The sequence below is a fragment of the Dromiciops gliroides genome, chromosome 3 (assembly GCF_019393635.1).
Source record: "Dromiciops gliroides isolate mDroGli1 chromosome 3, mDroGli1.pri, whole genome shotgun sequence".
Lineage (NCBI taxonomy): Eukaryota > Metazoa > Chordata > Mammalia > Microbiotheria > Microbiotheriidae > Dromiciops > Dromiciops gliroides.
The window spans coordinates 634,828,876-634,849,596 of record NC_057863.1 but is presented as its reverse complement, the minus strand read 5'-3'; the positions used below and the strand labels follow the sequence as shown (position 1 = coordinate 634,849,596).

Below are 20,721 nucleotides of genomic sequence, written 5' to 3'. Positions count from 1 at the left end.
ACTACAGTCAGAGGTCAGTCTGTGGTCAACAGCTAGTCTATGACAAGAGCTAGAGGTTAATGTGGAGCCAGAGTTCAACGCTTGACCGTAGTCAGTGCTGGGGTCAGGAATGAGAGCTAGGGGTCAAACTGTGAGCAGGGTCAGAAGTCGGTCCGGGGCTCACTCAGGCTATAATTGGAGCACAGACACAGCCCAGAGCTTTTCTCCCAGGCTCTCTGGCCAGTCCAGATAAGACACAAACCTGTGACTCTGGACATATTAGCGCTGTACTCTATCCCGCTGAGCTCCCTGGCAGAAGGCCAGTGAAGGCTCTGGTCCTTGGCTTGGGCCGGCCTCACAGCCGCTCTCTTTCCATCAGTCACATTGGCCCTTCCCAAGCTTAGCATATCTGCCGTGACTGTAGCACTCACTAAGAGAGCCCTTGGGGCAGATATTAGGGGAGGAGATGGCCTTTCCATCTCTGCTTTGAGTGGGTTGCCAAGCCTGAACTGCAGAGCTACAGGGAAGAGAAGGAAATATTAAGCAAGTTACGAGTGAGCAGAAAGGCCAGAAAGAGCTCCGGGCTCTGGAGCCTGCATCCAACGGGCCATTGGTCCCAACCCATTAACAGAAGATCATCCATGTGGACTCTGGACGATCCCCGCAAAGATACTAATTTATAGCTAGGTCTGATCTAAGGCTCTGGAGAACTACCCCCCTCCCCTCTCCTCACTCCTGCCTGATAGAGGGAGGGATGCTGGGGAAACGGTCTCTTTTCAGAGGCATCTGCAAAGTTTGCTTTCATTGCCCTATGTTGACTTTCTTTCACCTAGCCCTGACGCTCCCCCGGGGGTTACTGAATCTTACTAGATCAGTGACCACCCTCCGGCACGGCCATCCACAGGGAGCATCTGCATCTGAAACAAGAAATGTACCCAGAGCTCAAAGAAATGGGATCTCAGGCATAGGGGTGCAGGCTAGATATGCTGAGGCAAAGACCTTCCAGGTGGCCCTGAGATGATACTGTCCCGTGTGGAAGGCTGGTCTGGGAGAGGGAGTGAGAGGGGAAAGATATCAAAGATGTCAAGCAGGAAAGGCTACACCCTTCTTCCTGTCCCATGCAGGCAGCAGGCACCAACACCCTTCTTTCCCTCCTCTTCCTGCCCTGAAGGCACAAAGAGAGTCAAGATGGGAAGAATGCACATCTGGTTCTCTAAGAGGGAGAGGTAAGCCAGCTGGGCTTTCCCTTCCTCCCTCTTCTCCCCTTATTATCTTCTCTCTCCTCTGTGGCCATGTGTCTCTTTGCTCCCTCCCTTTCCTTCCACTGCCCTTTCTTGCTTTTCTCTATATCCCTCTTCCTGTCTCTCCTCCCCATCCCCGTCTCTGTCCCCCTCTCTTTTCCCTTCCTCTATCTCTTCCCCTTCTTCCTCCTCCTCTTCTTTATTCTTCTTTCTTCTACTTCCTCCTTCTTTCTCCTCTTTCTTCCTCTTTTTCTTCTTCTTCCTCTTCCTTCTCTCTCTCCCATCTCTTCCCCATCTCTCTCTCCTTCTCTTTTCTTCTTCTTGTCTCTTCTCCCCCTCCCTTCCTCATCTCTGTCTCTCCTTCTTCTCCTGTCCTTTCTCACTCTATATCGGTTCTCCTCTCCCCCTCTCTTTCTCCTCCTTCTGCTTGCTTGTCTCTCCTCCTCCTCTCTGCTCTATCTCTTTACCCCTCCTCCCTATTCTTTGCCCTCTTTTCTCTCTCCTCTCACTTCTCACATTCTCCATCATACTAAGGGATGTGTGCGTACGTGTGTATGTGCACGTGCGTGTAGTATACATAATCTCACCCATTCCTGAGATTACTCATACCCTCTAATTTCATGCTCAGTGGCAAGCCAATGACGCTCCAGCTCACTCTTAGCAATGGCTGCATTTTTAATGCATTTTTAGTTCTCATCTGCTGCCCCCTTCACTCACCTACATCCTGAGGCACAGCAGGGACCTCGGGGCTTGTTTCCCAGCTTGAAGGACAGGACTGGGCTGAGTCCCTATACCCTTCCCCTCTTCCATCTTCTCCTTGGCCCACTGCTTTCTTTCCATTTCCAACTTTCCTCTGGCTGGTCCAAAAACATCCCATTAATCCCTGGCTGAGAAGGTACCCTAACAGGGAGTAGCAAAAGCCCCAAGTTTTTTGACACGTGCTAATTGAGTAAGATTAGGAGGGGAAATGAAGATGTTCCAGCAGGGAAGGGGGCTGGCTCCAAATATGAGACATCAATTACGTAGAATTGGCTGAGAAGTTGGCAGTCTGGAGCCACTGAGGCACACAGATTGAGCTCCCAGATAGTAGGAACCATCTCAGTCATCTCTACATCCCCAGAGTCCTAGCCACAAGGCCTCACAACAAATACGTGCAGAATAGAGGAATGAATGAGTCCTAACCACAGCCATCCTATTACAGCAGACATCCCCAAATCTCAGAGCGGGAAGGGACCTCAGAGCACCTCTTAACCCAACCCAGACCTCAAGAAGAATTCTAGCCCAATCCAATCCAATAGATGCTTATTAAGCACCTACTATGCGCCACATACTGTACTAAGAACGGGGGACACAAATGATAAAAAATAGAGCAGATTCATATCATACTTAGTGACTGTTTCATCTAGCCTCTGCTTTGAGATCCCTCCCTTCCACTCCTCCTACCTGCAATGAAGAGAAGCCACCTCCCCCCTCCCCAGGCGGCCACCTGGGGCACCTCTAATTGTCAGGAAGAGTCCCCTGACTTCAACGGAAGTTGTCCTTTAGGCAACTTTCCCTGTCACTCCTGATAATCCCTCTTCTGAGCGTAATCCCTAGTCCACCTGGACAGCCTGTCAGATTCTTGAAGGCAGCTCTGGTGTTCTCCCTAATTCTTCTTCGCCTCAGGCTAAACCACTTCTGTTCCTTTCATTAATGGTTGTATGGCATGAACTCAATCAATTACCCTTCTCTGGATACTGCCCAGCATCCCGCCGTCCTCCTTAAAATGGGGTACCCGGCAATGAACGCAGTACGCCCAGTGTGGTCTGAGCAGGGTGGAACACAGAGGGACTCTCTCTTCTTTAGTCCTAGAGGCTTTGCCTCTCATAATGAAGATCACATCATCACACTAATGACTCATAATGAGGTTATTTGGTCTAATAAAATGCTGAGATCTTTTTTTTGGGGGGGGGGCGGGGGGAAGCTGCTTTCCAACCAGGCCTTCCCCTCTCCACTCCCAATCCCACTCCCGCCATCTTTTACTTGTGAAGTTGAATTTTTACTGCATTTCATCCTCTTGGGTTCAGCCCAATACTCCAGCCCATTCAAAATCATTTTGGAAACTGACTCTGTCATCTAGTGTCTTGGCCGTCTCTCTCAGCTCTGTGTCATCCACAAACTGGATGAGGCTGCCATCGATATCTTCATCCAGGAATCTCACTGTCTGATCATGGACCCCCCCAGGCTGGAAGCACCCTCCACCCCTGCAGCCTCTTCCTCTGAATCCTCAATTCCTTCTATTTTACGAAGGCCATCCTAGCTAGACAAGTCTTCATTCTTCTCCAGACTCTGAACTTTCTTTATCAGGCCTCTCCCCACACATGCCCTCCACCCACCCCTTTTCAGGTTCCTTTTACATATTGTCTTCAATCACTAGAATATAAACTCCTTGAGGACAGGCACTGTCTTTCCTTTTGACTTGTATTCACATTCTCATGGCTTAGCACAGTCCCTGACCCATAGTAAGTGTTTAGTAAAGGCTTCCTGACTGGCTCAAACATATTATACAACACAGGACTAAGCAGAGAACCCCAGAGACCTCCTGTCCACCTACCAGACTCTCTGGGCTCTCAAGGGTTGTTGTAAGATATAAATGAGATAGATAGGGGCGGCTAGATGACACAGTGGATAAAGCACTGGCCCTGGATTCAGGAGTACCTGAGTTCAAGTCTGGCCTCAGACACTTAACACTTACTAGCTGTGTGACCCTGGGCAAGTCACTTAACCCCAATTGCCTCACCAAAAACAAAACAAAACAACAACAAAAAAATGAGATAGAAAGATAGATAGATATAGTGTTTTGTTAATGTATAGAGTGTTTAATGCATAGAATATTTTAAAGTATTGCTGCTTCTGCTTACTGGGCAGCTAAGTGGATAGAGCAGTGGATAGAGCAGAAGCTGTGGAGTCAAGAGGACCCAAGTTCAAATTCAGCCTCAGACACTTGACACTACCAGCTGTGTGACCCTGGGCAAGTCATTTAACCCCCATTGCCTTAAATATCTGGGGTCATCTCTAGTTATCCTGGATCTATATCTCGCCACTGGACCCAGATGGCTCTGGAGGAGAGAGTGAGGCTGGTGACTTTGCACAGCCCTCCCTCACTTAAATCTGATTCATTCCAAGTTATGACATCACTTCCCAATGTCATGGTCCTCTTCAAGAACATAGGACAAACACAACAAAAGCTCTCTCAGGAACTCCTTAAGACTACAAATTACAGAGAAAATGTTGGCCTACACTGAGGGAGCTTCCTCACCCACAGTGCCTTATACCAAGGAAAACAGAAGTGCAGTCCAAAAAACAAAATTATTTTTATCCAACCAGGACCTCCCAGGCTATGCTGGACAGAAGGAAAAGCAGAATCTGGAGCTTTCACGATCTCATTTTCTGTCCTGGATCTTGTCCATGTGGCTTGTTGGTGATAGCTACCTGGGAGCTGTCAGGTAGAAACAAGTAAGTATGCTCACTCTGCCCTGACCCAGAGTTAAAAGTCTAATTAATTTAACTCAGGTCCTCTTGAATCAAGGGCTGATATTTTATCCACTGTGCCACCTAGCTGCCCCCAGATTTCCTTAACTCTAAAACTGGGATGAAAATAACACCTGTCACATAGGATTGTTGAGAGGATCAAAGGAGATTTGACATAAGTAAAGTGCTTTGTAAACAATGAAAGCCTTAAAAATTCTAGCTATTACCATCATATTCCCCCACCCCTTTCTCTCTCTGTCTCTCTGTCTGCCTCTGTTTGTCTGTCTGTCTCTCTCTCTCTGCCTGTCTTTCTGCCTCTCTATCTCTGTTTCTCTCTCTGTCTCTCTGTCTGTGTGTGTCTCTCTCTGTCTCTCTCTGTTTGTCTGTCTATGTGTCTGTGTCTGTCTCTGTCCGTCTGTCATACTCCCTGATTCATTCATTCATTCATTCATTCATCATCTCAGGCTTTGGGATCCCTGAAATCCAGTGAACAAAGGCCAAGTAGGTCTACATCTTGAGTCAATCAGTGTTCATCAATGGACTGAGACCCCTAGTACTGGGTGCTATGGGGAAGATGAGAAGCCCACTGTGCCATCTCTGCCTTTGGGGAGCTCACAGCATAGTTGCAGAGACGGAAGAGAAAGGATTGCCCCAAATTCTTAGGAAGAAACCACAAAAACAATACGAACAAGTACAAGATTAGGCGCCGAGTGTAGCTGGAGGCATGAAGGGTGCAGGGTGGGGTGAGGACCTGCTGATGGATTGTCTTGGGCCTCAGTGCCCATCCCTCCGGGAGCTTGGGCTCTGCCAACTTTCCTTGTAGCCTTGTCTCTCCATCCCACCCCACCCATGCTAGACCTACCATTAATTCTTTAAGGATCTGTGTGGAGAAGAGGGGCTGCCAGGCCCCTCTATGATCTTCCTCTCCTAACACTTCTGGCAAGAACAGAATCAAAACCAAACTGGGGCTGCTTGAAGAAAGAGCAAGCTTCCCAAAAGGAGGAGACGTTCTCGCCGGCTGCCTCTCCACGGGTCAGACCTCCTCGGGAGGACCCTTTGCTCGGTTTTAGACTCCCCAGTTTAAGTGGAGAAGGTTCAGAGGAGGACAACGGGGATGGTGAATGGCCTTGGGGTCATTCAGATAATGATCCATTAAAGGAAGCGGGATGACTAGCCTGGGGAAGAGAAGACTGGGGATGGCTGGGGAAACATGATTATTTGAAGGGTGATCCTATGGAAGAGGATGTTCTAATGAACTACCAGCAAAGGGATGGAAGCTACAAAGAGGCAGGTTCCTCCTGGAGGAGGAGAAGGAGGGCCTTGGCCCAGAGCCCAGGAAGGAAACCTGCTCTGGGATCAGAGCCCGGCTCCCCTGAGGCCCAGAGGGTGGCTCGGCCCCATGGGCGGAGGAGGGGGCAGAGATGAGGGAGAGGCGGCGCCTTTTGCTTACCGATACAGGTCCTGCCATCTGTATGGAGCCTGAAGCCAGTCTTGCACTCACAGTGGTAAGAGCCTGGGCTATTCACACATCTGTGCTGGCAGCCCCCATTGTGAACCTGACACTCATCAACATCTGGAAAAAATGGGGGAGAGAATAATGAAGGTAGACCCATAAAGGGGCCCACTCCCATACCCCAGCACCACCCTCAGTGCCGCCCTGCAGAGCGGATCCAGAGCAGCCCAAGCTGCTCCCCCACCCCCACCCCGCAGTGTGGCAGCCATCTCCCACCACTCCCTGCTGCTCTCTGTGCCAGCCTCCTTCCAGGCCCCCTCCCCTCCACCATGCCCGATCCTGCCTCTCATGTTGCCTTCCCCACCCAGATCTTACTCATCCTTTAATATTCATAATAACTGACATTTTTATAGCTTCGCAGAGTCAGCCAAGCTCTTTGCAGCCATCATCTCGGCTTGAGCCTCACAATGATCCCGTGAGGCAGGTAATTCAGGGTAAATCCCCATTTCACAGATGAGTAAAGGTAGCATGCTAGAGCGAGGGATTTGGAGCCAGAGGACCCGGATCTGAATCCCACCCCTGCCACCTGGAGCCTGCATGGCCTTAGACAAATGACTTCGAGTCTCTGGGTCTTGGTTTCCTTTTCTGTAAAATTAAGGGCTTACACTAGACAGCACCTGAGGCTTCTTCCCATTCTGATTCTATGGTCCTGTTTTCTATAACATGTAATATGATCAGGCAAATGCATCAGCAGGGGCAAGGCCAAGTCCATCAACAAGCATTTATTTAGCACCTACCAGATGCCAAGCTGTGTGCTGGAGACAGAAAGAGAAACAAAAACACCATCCCTGCCCTCAAAGCGCTTGCATTCTAATGGGGAAGTCAACATGGAAATAAATGGAAACAAACTGGATACAGAGTGGGTAGCTAGGTGGTGCCGTGGATGGAATGCCCCAGCCTAGAATCACTAAGACCTGAGTTCAAATCTAGCTTCAGACACTGACTAGCTGTGTGACCCTGGGCAAGTTACTCAACCCTGTTTGCCTCAGTTTCCTCATCTGTAAAACCAGCTGGAGAAGGAAATAGTAAACCATTCCAGTATCTCTGCCAAGAAGACCACAAATGGAGATACTGTACCACCTGGCTGCTGGAACATGTAGTATAAATGTACACATATCTATACACATGCGTATGTATACAATGAAATATGCCAATTTTAAAGATTTAAGTTTAAAGGAAGTGAAATGACTTGCTCATGATCACCCAGCTTGCTCACTCTCCCTCCCTCCTTCTCTCTAATATATATATATATGTGTGTGTGTGTGTGTGTGTGTGTGCGCATGCGCACGTGTATACACATACATGTGCACATATACATATGTGTATACATTTATTGTTCGGTCATTTTTTTTTCAGTCGTGTCTGACTCTCCATGACCTCATCTGGGTCATGAGTTACAAACAGGTTATAAAATAGATTTCAGTGGAAATGGAAAGAGTACTAACTCTGGATTTAGAGGTTCTGGATTCAAATTTTGGTTCTATCGCTTAACATTTAACACTGATAAGCCTCAGTTTTCTCATCTATAAAAGGGGAGGGAGTGTTTATGATCCACTGATCTAATGAATAGCTAAAATAATACGGTTGGTTGTAGGGGTTGAACCTGTGATTTTACTGGTATGGTGAGAAAATTTCTTCTAGCAACGGCAGTGATCCACATTGGTGTAACGTATAGTCCCAGAGAGGTGAATGGAGGACCAAAAAGTCAAGTGACTTTCCCGAGGTCACACAGAGCTGAGATTGAGTCCCAGGTCTTATTGTTCTAGATCCAGTCCATGGTGTCTCAATGACTCCCAATACAAAAAGGATAAACTAAGCGCATCTCATCCTTCCAGGGGATAGCCACATTGATCTTAGAAGTAATTAAGAGGGTGGTTAGGTGACACAGTGAATGGCCTTGGATTCAGGAGGACCTGAGTTCAAATCCAGCCTCAGACACTTGACACTTAATAGCTATGTGACCCTGGGCAAGTCACTTAACCCTCACTGCCCCACCAAAAAAAAATAATAATGGGACAGCTAGGTGGTGCAGTGGATAGAGCACCAGCCCTGGAGTCAGGAGTACCTGAGTTCAAATCTGGCCTCAGACACTTAACACTTACTAGCTGTGTGACCCTGGGCAAGTCACTTAACCCCAATTGCCTCACTAAAAAAATAATAAAATAAAATCTAAAAAAAAAATAACAATTAAGGAAGCTTTCAGAGAACCCTACTAGGGATTAGGGCAGATGAAAGGTGGACAAAAGAGTTGTTTAAACACATACACACACACAACTTAAGAGGAGGAAACAACAAGAAGAAGAAAAGCATGTCGGGGTATTGGCAGGTAAATGTAATTCCAGTCCTTGAGTATCTGCCCATTGGCAACCAAGCCTCTAAGATTAGGAGGTTTTCCCATTAGAAGCTTGAGAAATATTAACTGCCATAGATCTAGGGATGCTAGATAATGATTCTGGTAATAGGGGTTCCTAATGGGAACACACAGTAGAAAGAAGGACTGAAGTTTGAATTCTAGCTCTGATATTTACTACCTGCCAGTCAAAAAGCATTTATTAAGCACCTACTATGTGCCAGGCACATAAAGGATAGGATGCAAAGAAAGGCAGAAGACAGTCCCTGCCCCCCCTCCCCCCCCAAGGAGCTCACAGTCTAGTGGAGAAGACAAATAATTTTGTATATACAGGATACACACAGGACTCCAGGGAGAGAACCAACAGAGAGAAGGCAGGCAGGCAGTCGATAAGGCAGGAGCATTAAGGGGCACTGGGAAAGGCTTCTTGTTGAAGGTAGGGTTTTAGCTGGGACTTGAAGGAAGCCGGAAAAACCATGAGGAGAAGACGAGGGAGAGTTTGTTGCCTTTTTTATTATTATTTGTCCTTCATTTTTTTTGGTGGGACAATGAGGGTTAAGTGACTTGCTCAGGGTCACACAGCTAGTAAATGTCAAATGTTTGAGGCCAGCTTTGAACTCAGGTCCTCCTGAAACCAGGGCTGGTGCTTTAGCCACTGTGCCACCTGGCTGCCCCTGAAGAGAAACGTCTAAGAATGAGTACAATGGTCTGGGTAAATCGACAAACTGATCAACCAACTAGTCTGAGAGAGAATGACTGATGAGGAGGGGAGAGAGAGGCAGGAGGAAAGGAAAGAGAAAGGAAACTCTAGAGAAGCAGGGAAGAGAGACCTCTGAGAGAAAAAGCAGCACATGTCTTATCTCTGCATCAGAGCTGAGCCAAGGTACCTAACCCAGTTGGCAGGGTTTGGAATGCTTCTGAATTACCTGCCCCTCCCATCTACCACCTCCTTTTCCAGTGGATGAATTCCCCTGTTCCTCCTCCCTCAAACCAAAAAAAAAAAAAAAAATCCAGAAGGAAAGGAGAAAACCAAATTAAAGAAGCTGAAAGATGCTTGAGACCATGCCCAGAAGAGCTTCTGAAGTGATGATGGATTACTCAGACAGAGGGGAGGCAGGGAATGGTGCCGGAAACCCCCAAAGCCACAAAAGAATGGCTTTTGCCAAAGTAGGAATGGGCATGGTCTCCTCTTTGCTTTACTCAGCACCAACTCTGCCCAGACTGTGATCTTATGAGACTTTTAGTGTTAGGGGAAGTGTAGGGCAATTATTATTTTTGTTGTTGTTGTTGAAGCAATTGGGGTTAAGTGACTTGCCCCAGGTCACACAGCTAGTAAGTGTCAAATGTCTGAGGCCAGATTTGAACTCAGGTCCTCCTGAATCCAAGGCCAGTGCTTTATCCACTGCGCCACCTAGCTGCCCCAGTGTAGGGCAATTATGAGAACACTGGATTTAGAGGTTGAGGACCTGGGTTTAAATCCAAGTTCTGATATTTTAATACTTTTGTGACCTTGGGCAAATCACTTCCCTTCTCCAAGACTCAGTTTTCTATTCTGTAAAATGAAGGGGCCCTCTTCCAACTCAAAATATATGACTCCATAAACATATTTCCTCACCTGAAAAAATGAGGGTGTTGGGGGAGATGGCCTTTAAGATGCCCTCCTAGCTCCAATCCTATGATATCCCAGCAGTTCATGACCAGGCCTCCATGGTGGAGCAGGAATCATCAATCAATCTAACAACAAGAATTTATTAGATGCCTACTATGGTGCAGGCAATGTGCTAAGTGCTGGAGATACAGTGACAAACATGAAATTGTCCCTTCTTTTAAGAAGGTTATGTTGTAATGAATGGAGAGTGGCAGCTAGGTGGTGCAGTGGATAGAACACCAGCCCTCAAATCAGGATTTGAGTTTAAATCTGGCTTCAGAAGTGCTCAGTAAGGACTTTGAAGATAAAGTAAGAGAGGTAGAGGAAAAAAATGGAAAGAAAAATTAGTGATGCAGGAAGGTCATGGAAAAAAATGTCAACAGCTTGAAAAGCCAAATGGAAAAGGAGATACAAAAGCTCTCTGAAGAAAATAATTGCTTAAGAATTGGGATTGAGCAAATGGAAGCTAATGACTTTATGAGAAATCAAGACACAATAAAGTAAAACCAAAAGAATGAAAAAATAGAAGGCAATGTGAAATATCTCTTTAGAAAAACAGCTGACCTGTAAAATAGATCCAGGAGAGATAATGTGAAAATTATTGGACTACCTGAAAGCCATGATTCAAAAAAGAGCTTAGACATCATCTTCCAATAAATTATCAGGGAAAATTGCCCCGATATTCTAGAATCAGAAGGCAAAATAGAAATTGAAAGAATCCACCGATCACCTCCTGAAAGAGATCCCAAAAGGAAATCATGTAATTTTTATCCTGAAGGAAACTTAGAGAATTTAAACCAACCCCATTCTTGGACAAAGCAGAAAGACAAGTTCCAGAGAGGTTAAGTTATGTTCTGATGAGTTTCAAGTATCGACCTCCAGAGACAATATAATAGTAGTTAAGTTACTGAATATTCTTCTCAAGTTGTTCTGTTAACATTGCTGTGATTCTCTTGTGGCCATTAACTTTGGTGCAGGAAATAAAAGCCTGTCCCAGATGTGATTCACATACTACCGCAAGCATCTTTTTATCCCTCCCTTTGGGAATGCCATGAGCCTGAGCCAAGACCTAAGGTAAAACTAAACAGTTTCTGAGCATCAGGGTTGGGGTATAATGAGTCATCTAGGCCCATTCTCCATCATGGGAGAAGTTCCCCCAGGACTGAACCCAGTTAAGTCTGTGTCCATTGGCCCAGTGCTGAGAGGAACCTCTCAAGTGGAGAAGGTGGTTGGTGAAGTGTCCCATTCCCCTGGCCTAAGAGCTGTTCCTCAATGTGAGATGTGGAAGGAGCTTCATCAAGGTTTGAAGGGCCAACCTCAAATGCTTAATCCTTAGTGGGAGCCTGAAATGCATCTGGGGTTCAACAGACCTGGATTTCTTTGGAAATTGAGCCTGCTTGTCCTGTTGTCAAGGGAGTTGGGAATTCTGTTTGGATTGTCCTATATGCTGGCAGGGAGCCATTGGGAAAACTGTGGGTGCCCTACATGTGCAAAGACCCACAAGGGATCTTTTTGTCTGGATTTCCAGTAGGATAATCCTATGTAGACAATCATCCCTGGAGAGATCTTGATCTGCCCTTTGAAAACAGAGAGATTTTGTTCAGACTTTTAGTCAGATCACTCTATGTTCTGAATGGAATCACAGAAGAATTTTGACCCAAGACACCTGTAATGTGGTAACAATCAGTCAACCCCAGGTACCTAACTCCTGTGGGGAGAACCCTACATTTTCTGGGAGCTCACTTAGGATTAGCATTTAAGGAAAAATGTGGGGTTTTTTTTTCAATTTCCTTTTTCTCTTTCCCCCCTTTCATTGTTTTATCCTAATTTTCCATCTTTGTCTATTTTCTTGGGTTTTGAATACTAAGTACTCAAAGTTTTAAATACTAAGCAAGTAGCAGCTTCTGATAAGATTTATAAAATATTATTTGTTGAATTTACATAACTTTTTATTTGAAGGTGATTGTTGTTGTTCATCCTTCGTTCTCAAAGAGGACCAATGACATCAGGAAGCGATGTCTTGACTGGCAAGTGAATTGGATTTAAATGAGGTGTGGCTACACAAAGTCACCAGCCTCACTCTCCCCTAGGGTGCCATCTGGGTCCAGTGGCAAGATTTGGATCAGGACAACTGAAGATGGCTCTGGATGCAGTGGGAGACATTGGCTTTTTGAAGCTAAGGTCTTTCCCAGATCCCAGTTCATCTGAGGCAACACCCATTCAGTGATTAAAGGCTAGGTTAGAACTGAGGCCAAAAAAGGTCTAGTTTGCTTTCATAAAAGAATCAGTCTGGGAGAGGAAGACCCTTAGTTTCGGGCCAGAACATAATTAATAGCTATTTATACTCATTCTGAGGCCTGAAGGTGATTGTGAGCCCTAAGACTCACCAGTTGTGGTAGGTTTAGTTTCTCCCTAAAGACTATTAATTTTGGGGGGGGGCAGTTTAAAAACTGTGCCATGTGGATTGTGAGACTCACTAGTGCAAGACATTGGTGAACAAAGACAAAGTGCTTGAGCCTCCCCAGAACCCCAGCATGGGGGAGATCTAGCCCAATAAATTAATTAAGCATCTACTATGTACCAGGCACTGTGCTAAGCATCGGGAATAAAACTGAGGTCTTTTTGCCCTCAAGAAGTTTAGAATCTAATGAACAAATATAGTAATTTGCTGAGGACAGCAAATATTTTGCTAGGGGAAGAATGAAGTGAGGGCCATCTCATGGGGTATGCTCAGGGTTGCCCTTCCAGGTTCTGGATGACTATGTGCTGTGTAGGCACTTGGATGAACCAGATAAAATGGCCACTCCTGGCCATGTGGCAGCTCAGATCTTAAGACTGTGGGTGCTCTTAAAGGATGACCCTACCCAACAGCAGTAGCTCGGTTGGAGAAGCTGATGTCTCAGTGGCTTTTTCAATAGGAGGGAGAGCTTCTGGCTCAGGATCTTCCTTTGACTCTAACATGTGTCAGATGGTTCAATCTGACTCTACTGTACCCCATAAAGGGGTTAGGTGAATGGTGCTCTTTCCCCCTACCTTGACACCATTCTCACATGAAGCAGGGACTGAATTAGTTGAGATTTCACATGGGCCCCTTGCTACCTTTTCTGCTTTGGGATTGCTTTCCTGAGTAGGTAACTCAATGTCATTCTTTTTTTTTCTGGGGCAATGAAGGTTAAGTGACTTGCCCAAGGTCACACAGCTAGTAAGTGTTAAGTGTCTGAGGCCGGATTTGAACTCAGGACCTCCTGAATCCAGCGTCGGTGCTTTATCTACTGCACCACCTAGCTGCCCCCTTCTCAATATCATTCCTGAGCAGACATGCCTAGGCTTGGAGGAGACCTTGTGAATGAATGCAGGAGGTCTGAGGAACCTCCAGAGGACTTTTCACTGGAGCTGACTTCCAGCAAGGGGAAGAGTCCCCAGCAACTATCCAGCCCTCATGGAAAAGATGATTGCCAAAAAGTGCATTAGCCCAAGCCTGGACTGTTTTAACAGAAGAGTTGAATCAGGAGTTGTTTGGACAATGCAGAAATGAAATGAAATGCACAGTGCTTAATCAGCAGGCCTACGAACTGCTATATGTTCTGATGAGGTTTAAGTATTAACCTCCCAAGAGAATATAATAGTAGTTCTACACTAAGTTGCTGAATCCTGCTTTAATTTTTCCTGTCAATGTATGCTACGTCTCTTACTTAACATTTATTTCCTGTGTGTGTTGGAAATAAATACCTGTCCCATATCTGATTCATATTATACAGAACATCTTTTTATTTCCACTTTTGAGGAGACCAAGATGTGAGCCACTATCTGTGTAAATTGTTCCTGAAGAAAGATATGCAACAAGCCAAACACTGTGAGAATAGGAAGCTTAACCCCAAGCCCTTTCATTTGAAGCCAGACTCCATAAAGAGTGGAAGTTGTCAGAGAGCATCTGTAGATTCAAAGTAGAGGAGACCCATAAGGAAAGGAAGTGAGTATAGTGCCCCTGGACCCAGCAACAGTTTCTCAAAGTTAGATGTGGGGGATTCACTCAGGATCAAATGTGATAATACATGTAAAGCCTTTTAAAGTTCTTTAACTATCAGCTATTTATTATTAGCTATTAGTGATTAAGTGACTTGGCTGAAAGTCACTCAGCTAGTTAAGTAGGAAGGGGAAGCTAGGTGGTACAGTGGAGAGAGCATCAGACCTGGAGAAGACTCATCTTCCTGAGTTCAAATCCAGCCTCAGGCACTTATTAGCTGAGTGACCCTGGGTAAGTCATTTTAACTCTGTTTGTCTGTTTCCTCATCTATAAAATGAGCTGGAGAAGGAAATGGCAAACCACTCCAGTATCTTTGCCAAGAAAGCCCCAAATGGGGTCAAAAAGGGTGGGAAGTGATTGAAATGACTGAACAACAATAAGTATTTAGAAAAGGCAGGCTTTAAATTCAGGAATTCTTCAATTGCACTACTATCCTAGCAGTTCTCAAGCTTTTTGGTCTCAGGACCCCTTTATATTCTCTCTCTCTCTCTCTCTCTGGTGGGGCAATTAGGGTTAAGTGACTTGCCCAGGGTCACACCGCTAGTAGGTGTCAAGTGTCTGAGGCTGGATTTGAACTCAGGTCCTCCTGAATTCAGGGCTGGTGCTTTATCCACTGTGCCTCCTAGCTGCCCCCTAGCCCTTCACACTCTTAAAAATTATTTAGGACTTTCCCCCCAAAAGCTTTTGTTTATGTAGGTCATATCAATTGACATTTACCGTCTTAGAAATTAAAACATTTTAGTATTATTATGAAAATCGCTTTGTCCTTGAAGACCCCATGAAAGGGTCTCAGGAACCCCCAGGGGTTCCCAGACCACACTTTGAGGACTGCTTATGTATATTCCACTGTCTCCCCAAGAAATGTATGCTTCTGCCTGAAGTAATCGCCCTTCCCCCTCTTTACCTGGTAAATTCCTCCTCTTCCTTTGAAGCTCAACTTGAGAGACCCTTGCTGTTCCCTCCTTACCCCACTCCCCTTGGTAGTGACTCTTTTCTGACCTCCTATAACACTTCATCTTTCTCTCTTGAATGTATTTATCATGCGATACTGTATATTCTAGCTATCTCTGTTTGTATCTCGTTCCCCCTCCCAGACTCTAGGCTCTGCAAGGCAACTTATCTAAACTCTGTATCTTCCTCAGGTCTAGCAGAGGAAAGAGATTCATTGATGTTTCTTGAGTGACTGGATGAATGAATGGAAGGGAGACTGGTCACCTGCACTAGATGGTAAGATACCCAGAGTTACACCTGGGCCCAGCATCCCCAGGGAACCAGTGATCAGGCTCAGACACTCCCATGCTGGGAAGGCTTATTTATCTGGATATGGAGCAGCTCCATTAGACTATACACCCCACAACAATGTCCCCAGGAAGGCTGAGGAATCCCATCCAGCCAATAGCAACATCTCCATCATCCTCATTATGTTTGGAAGCTGTTTTCAGCTGGGAAAAGCCTGACTCTAATGTGAAATCCAGACTCTTTCAGAGTTCTAGATTCAGAGTTATGAGAGAGTTCAGAGGTCGCTGAGTCTCTCCATCCCTGCTCCTTTTACAGATGAGAAAACTGAGGCTGAGAGGGGTTCAAAATTAACTCCCTCACAAGCAGTAAGCCAGGAAGGGCTCCTGGTAGTAGAAACCAAGCTGATGACAGATCGGATCGTGAAAGGAAATGCCTACTAACCCTCCCACACCCAGTTCCCTTTCTTTGGCACAGCCCCTGCTGTAGTAACCCAGAGAATTTCCCTAGAGCAGAAAATGTCACCCCAACTACCGACCAAGTACAGGACCTCGTGATCACCTGGTAGTACTACCGGATAGATGCATAAAATCTCAGGTTTTGGAAGGGACAATTAAGGCCCCAGCCCAATTCCCTGCCCCCCCCTTCCCCATTTTAAAGACTTCTATTTGGCAACCTCATCAGTACTCATTTTTAAATGTTTTAATGAAGTATTTACAGAAGAACTAAGATGCCGAAAAGCTTATAAAAATCACCCTTCTACTGACTTGCATTCAGAATTTGGAAATATTTATTATGCATATTTCTTTCAGTTCCCTTCCTCATTTTATAGATGAAGAAACTCAGTCCTGTGGAGGCAAAATGACTTGCCCAAGGTCACACAGACAGTAAATGTTGGAGGTGTGATATGAACTCAGATCTTCTGACCCCAGATTCATCTCTCTTTCCACTGGACCATGAAGCATCCTGTGGTTCATTGGTCAATGACGAACACATCACAGGGCCAGGTATCCCCTTGACCCAAATGGCTATCAGTGCCACTAATCCTACAAACAAGTGAAAAGAGTTCCCCATTTACAGTAAGGAGACGGGTAATCAAATCCAACCTCTGCTACTTGGGTAATCTTCAAAAAATTATTGCCCTCTTTGGGGCTGAGCTAAATGAACTCCCAGGTCCCTTTTTGCTCTAAATCTATGAGCCTGTGATTCTATGATTCTTTCTCCTAGCATTCTTTCCACAACTTTGGTCACAAATCAAAGGAGTTGCCTGGGAGTTGAATGGGACTTGTCCCAACACCAACTGTATGAATGTCCAGTAAAATGAAGAAGTGGGGGATCTGTGAACTTTCCCCTTTGACCCTTCGCCTTAGCCTAAATGCCACATCCTGTGTGAAGCCTTCCCTCATCTGCTTCCCTCTTTCCCCACCCCTACAACCTTGATCTCATCTCTCTCTAACCTCACATAATGCATTTATTATACCATCTAATTCAATTCCACAAGCATTTATCAAAGGGCTTACTTCATGTGAAGTAAGTATAATGGAGTCAAGAGAGAGTGGAGTCTTAGGAAGACCTAGGTTAAAGTCTCACCACTGCCACATACAGGCTGTGTGACCTCAGCCAAGTCATATAGCCTCCGAGTACCCTAGGCAACTAGCAGTTGTAAGGATTTTCCTATAATCAATGAAATGTCAGGCCCAACTCCTATTCCACAGGACAAAACACTATCCTAGGCTGTGGGGGATATAGAGATAAAAAGGCCTGCCCCAAGGATCTTGTGTTCTATTGGGTAGTTAGATTATGTTAAATGAATGAGACAAGGCCATTCACAGGAAGTGATGCCTTAGAAAAAGCTTAAAGAAAGCAGACCTGTCCAAGAGGCAGAGGTGAAGAAACTGTACATTTCAGGCACAGGGGACAGCCGAGGCAGAGGGATGGGCCCCACAGAAGGCATGCTGAGTTTGGGGAACAGTATGTCCTTAGAAGCCACGGAATAAGTCGAACAGTTGGCTGGAATTAAAGAATGTGAAGGGGAGTATGGTGAGATATGGCTGTGTAAGACTTTAAATGTCAAACTGGGAAGTTAATTTTTTTTAATCCCAGGAGCAACAGGAAGCCCCTGAGGCTTCTTTTTTTTTTTTTAATAATTTTTTTTTTTTTTTGCAGGCAACGGAGGTAAAGTGACTTGCCCACGGTCACACAGCTAGTAAGTGTCAAGTGTCTGAGGCCGGATTTGAACTCAGGTACTCCTGAATCCAGGGCCGGTGCTTAACCACTGCGCCATCTAGCTGCCCCCGCCCCTGAGGCTTCTTAAGCAAGACAGTGACCAGTCAGACCAGAAGCAGCGCTGTGGACAATGAAGTGGAGAGGAGAGAGGCTGGTCTCTGGGAGACCAAGTAGGAAAAAACTGTAATAGTGCAAAGAGGTGATGAAGGCTGGACCAGGGGACTAGCCGTGCGAGTGGAGAGGAGAGATTGGATGGTGAGGTAGGAAAAGGGGGAAGATGAAAAGGAAAGGTACAGGATGGAGTTAAGTTCATAAATATGAGTGATGATGGATGGTTGATGGTGGGGGGAGGGTTGAAGGAGGGTGTGCTTTTAGGGGAGAGGAAGATAATAGAATAGAATAGAAACGGTATTATGTTATCTTCATATGAGGGGGTCCCTCATATATATCATAGGTCCCTGGTCTCATGGAACTTACCATCTAGCAAGGGGGATAAAGCAGGAATATAGTCACTAGTAGGTAGGAAGGTAGGTAAATTAGATAGACAGACAGACAGGCAAGATATAGTTAGAGGAAAGAAGGAAGGAAGGAAGGAAGGAAGGAAGGAAGGAAGGAAGGAAGGAAGGAAGGAAGGAAGGAAGGAAGGAAGGAAGGAAGGAAGGAAGGAAGGAAGGAAGGAAGGAAGGAAGGAAGGAAGGAAGGAAGGAAGGAAGGAAGGAAGGAAGGAAGGAAGGAAAGAAAGAAAGAAAGAAAGAAAGAAAGAAAGAAAGAAAGAAAGAAAGAAAGAAAGAAAGAAAGAAAGAAAGAAGGAAAGAAAAGACAAGAACATAGGCAGGTAGACTGAAGAGGAGACCTGTGCCTAGGGGTGGCATCCTAGTGAAGACTGGTTTCAGGCCCTAGGTGGGGTACTGAACAAGGAGCAAGTTCAGAAGTAAGTGGCCCCAAGAATGGGGCAGGGTGTCCTGTTCAACTACTAGCTCAATGTAAAGCCTGTACAAGAATAAACAGGGAAGGAAATCCAGACTAAAGGAGAACCTGCAGTTCCTTCTCTCTGAACCTGAAGAGCTTTCTACCTGGCTGATGAGGCTAAGACCAGAAGCAATCCACTGAAACTCCAACTAGGAGCAAGCCCACAGGTGAACTGTTCAGACCCAAACCCAGGTCAGGAACTTGCAGAGATCTGACCAAGAAGGCAATAAAATCAAGAGGCTGAATTAAATAACTTCTTAGGTCCCTTCTAACTCAAAATCATTGAGCTTATGATTCTGTGAGATTTTTTTCCCCTATTATTGTCCTGATTAATTCTGGAACTCAATTTCCTCATCTGTGAAATAAATGTGTTTGCCTAAATGACTTCTGTGATTTCTAGCTCTAACTCCCAAATCCAACACTCTTTCCACTGCCTTAATAATCACTTGATGAAAAAAAAAAATAAGAGCAGAGGCCTGTGGCTCGTCTAAACACTGGATCTCTCCCGTCCCAAAGCGTACTGCTCTGCACACAGCAGCAACTTAACAAATGCTTGCTTTCATTCTTGCCTGAGGTTGGATTGGCACTGAGGGTGCCTGATATTTAGAACACTTAACTCTGTGGTCTGGCTTTCTAGGGGCCAGCCTGTGTTGTTTCACAGAAGTCATACCTCCCAGGCTTGGAGCCCAAAGTCTCCCACTTAGAGGAATGCAAGGAGAGACCACCACATGTCTGGGGAGAAGGCTTTGTGTTGTTTCCTTCCCCCCAATCCCCAGCCCAAATCTCCCACAAACCAATACTTTTATTTGAAGGCCAAACAGCAATGACTCTGAATGGGGCAGAGAAGCCGAGGAGCCAGGAAGACGGGGCAGCCTTCTCACTTTTTCCGCCTCTTGTGGGCCCGGTGGTGCCGAAGGCAGGCCTGTGGCTAACCACGTTGGGATCTGGCCTGGAGAGCCCAGGCTGGAGCCTTCAAAAGGGAGAGGGGGACTGGAGAGAAGGGGATTGCTTCCATCAATGCCACCATCAGAGCATATTATTTTATGGTTTGCTCTAACTAGTTCTGTCACTGCATCCAGGAAGAAACCAGTAGAGAAGATGGGAAATTCTTGCCAAGCCTGTGCCCCAACCAGCCAGATGCCAGAGCCTGTTGCCATAGCAAAGCCCTACTGTGGGGTTCCATGTCACTGTCTCAGGAGTCAGGGGAGATTTCTAAGGACACCACAAGGCTGCTTGGGATCACTGGTCCCTTGCTGCAGGGCATTATGGGAAAACCATGACAGATGAACTTCCAACATAGGCAAAGCAGGCTCCAGATGAAGACCCTGAAGTTGCCGGCAATTTTCTCCATTACCTTTGGTGTGGAATACTAATTAGAATCACAGATTTAGTGCTGAAAGGGGTCTTGGGAGGCATCAAAACTCATCCCCTTCATTCTGAAGATAAAAAACTGCAGCCCTTGGAAGGTGTTAGTTGCTTAGGGCCACACAGCTAATAATCAATTTAAAAAATTATTAAGCACCTGGTATGTGTTAGGCACTGTGCTAAGCCCTAGGGATACAAAAAGAGACAAAAGAATCTGAAGTGGCATCTTAGCCCAGGTCTTCTTGACTCCAACTCCAGCATTCTATCCATCACACCAAGCCTCCTCAAGCATTACCAGCAATTACTAACAAAGGACATTTTAATTCGAATGAACAAATGTTTATCAACTATTGTAGACAAGGTACAGGAACCAACAACGGTTATGCAAAGATGGATCAAAGAGGACCTAGGCTTTCAGGGTGCTTGAAGTCTTACGGGGGAAAGATGAACTTAATCTAATAGAGAGATGGAGATGAATGCAAAGGAGAGGTGAATTTCAGTCAGTCTCGGGTCACTTGGTCCAAGACACTTGATATGTCCTAAGGACATTGCTATCACAGCAGAGCTGCAATGAGAGGATGGGGTAATCAACCAAGGAAGATCTGAGTTCAAATGCCCCCACCTCAGATACTCACACTGTGTAACCCAGGCGAGTCAGTG

At 45.8% G+C, this 20,721-nt stretch overlaps 1 protein-coding gene across 1 annotated transcript in view; it reads right to left on the bottom strand.

Annotated features, from left to right (window-relative positions):
• The window catches only part of MEGF6 (multiple EGF like domains 6), a 333,315-nt gene that overhangs the window by 97,543 nt on the left and 215,051 nt on the right, over nucleotides 1–20,721 (bottom strand). The window contains exon 4 of the mRNA XM_043995996.1: nucleotides 6,181–6,303. Coding sequence (XP_043851931.1) covers nucleotides 6,181–6,303 — 123 coding nt within the window. The remainder of the gene's footprint in view (nucleotides 1–6,180; nucleotides 6,304–20,721) is intronic.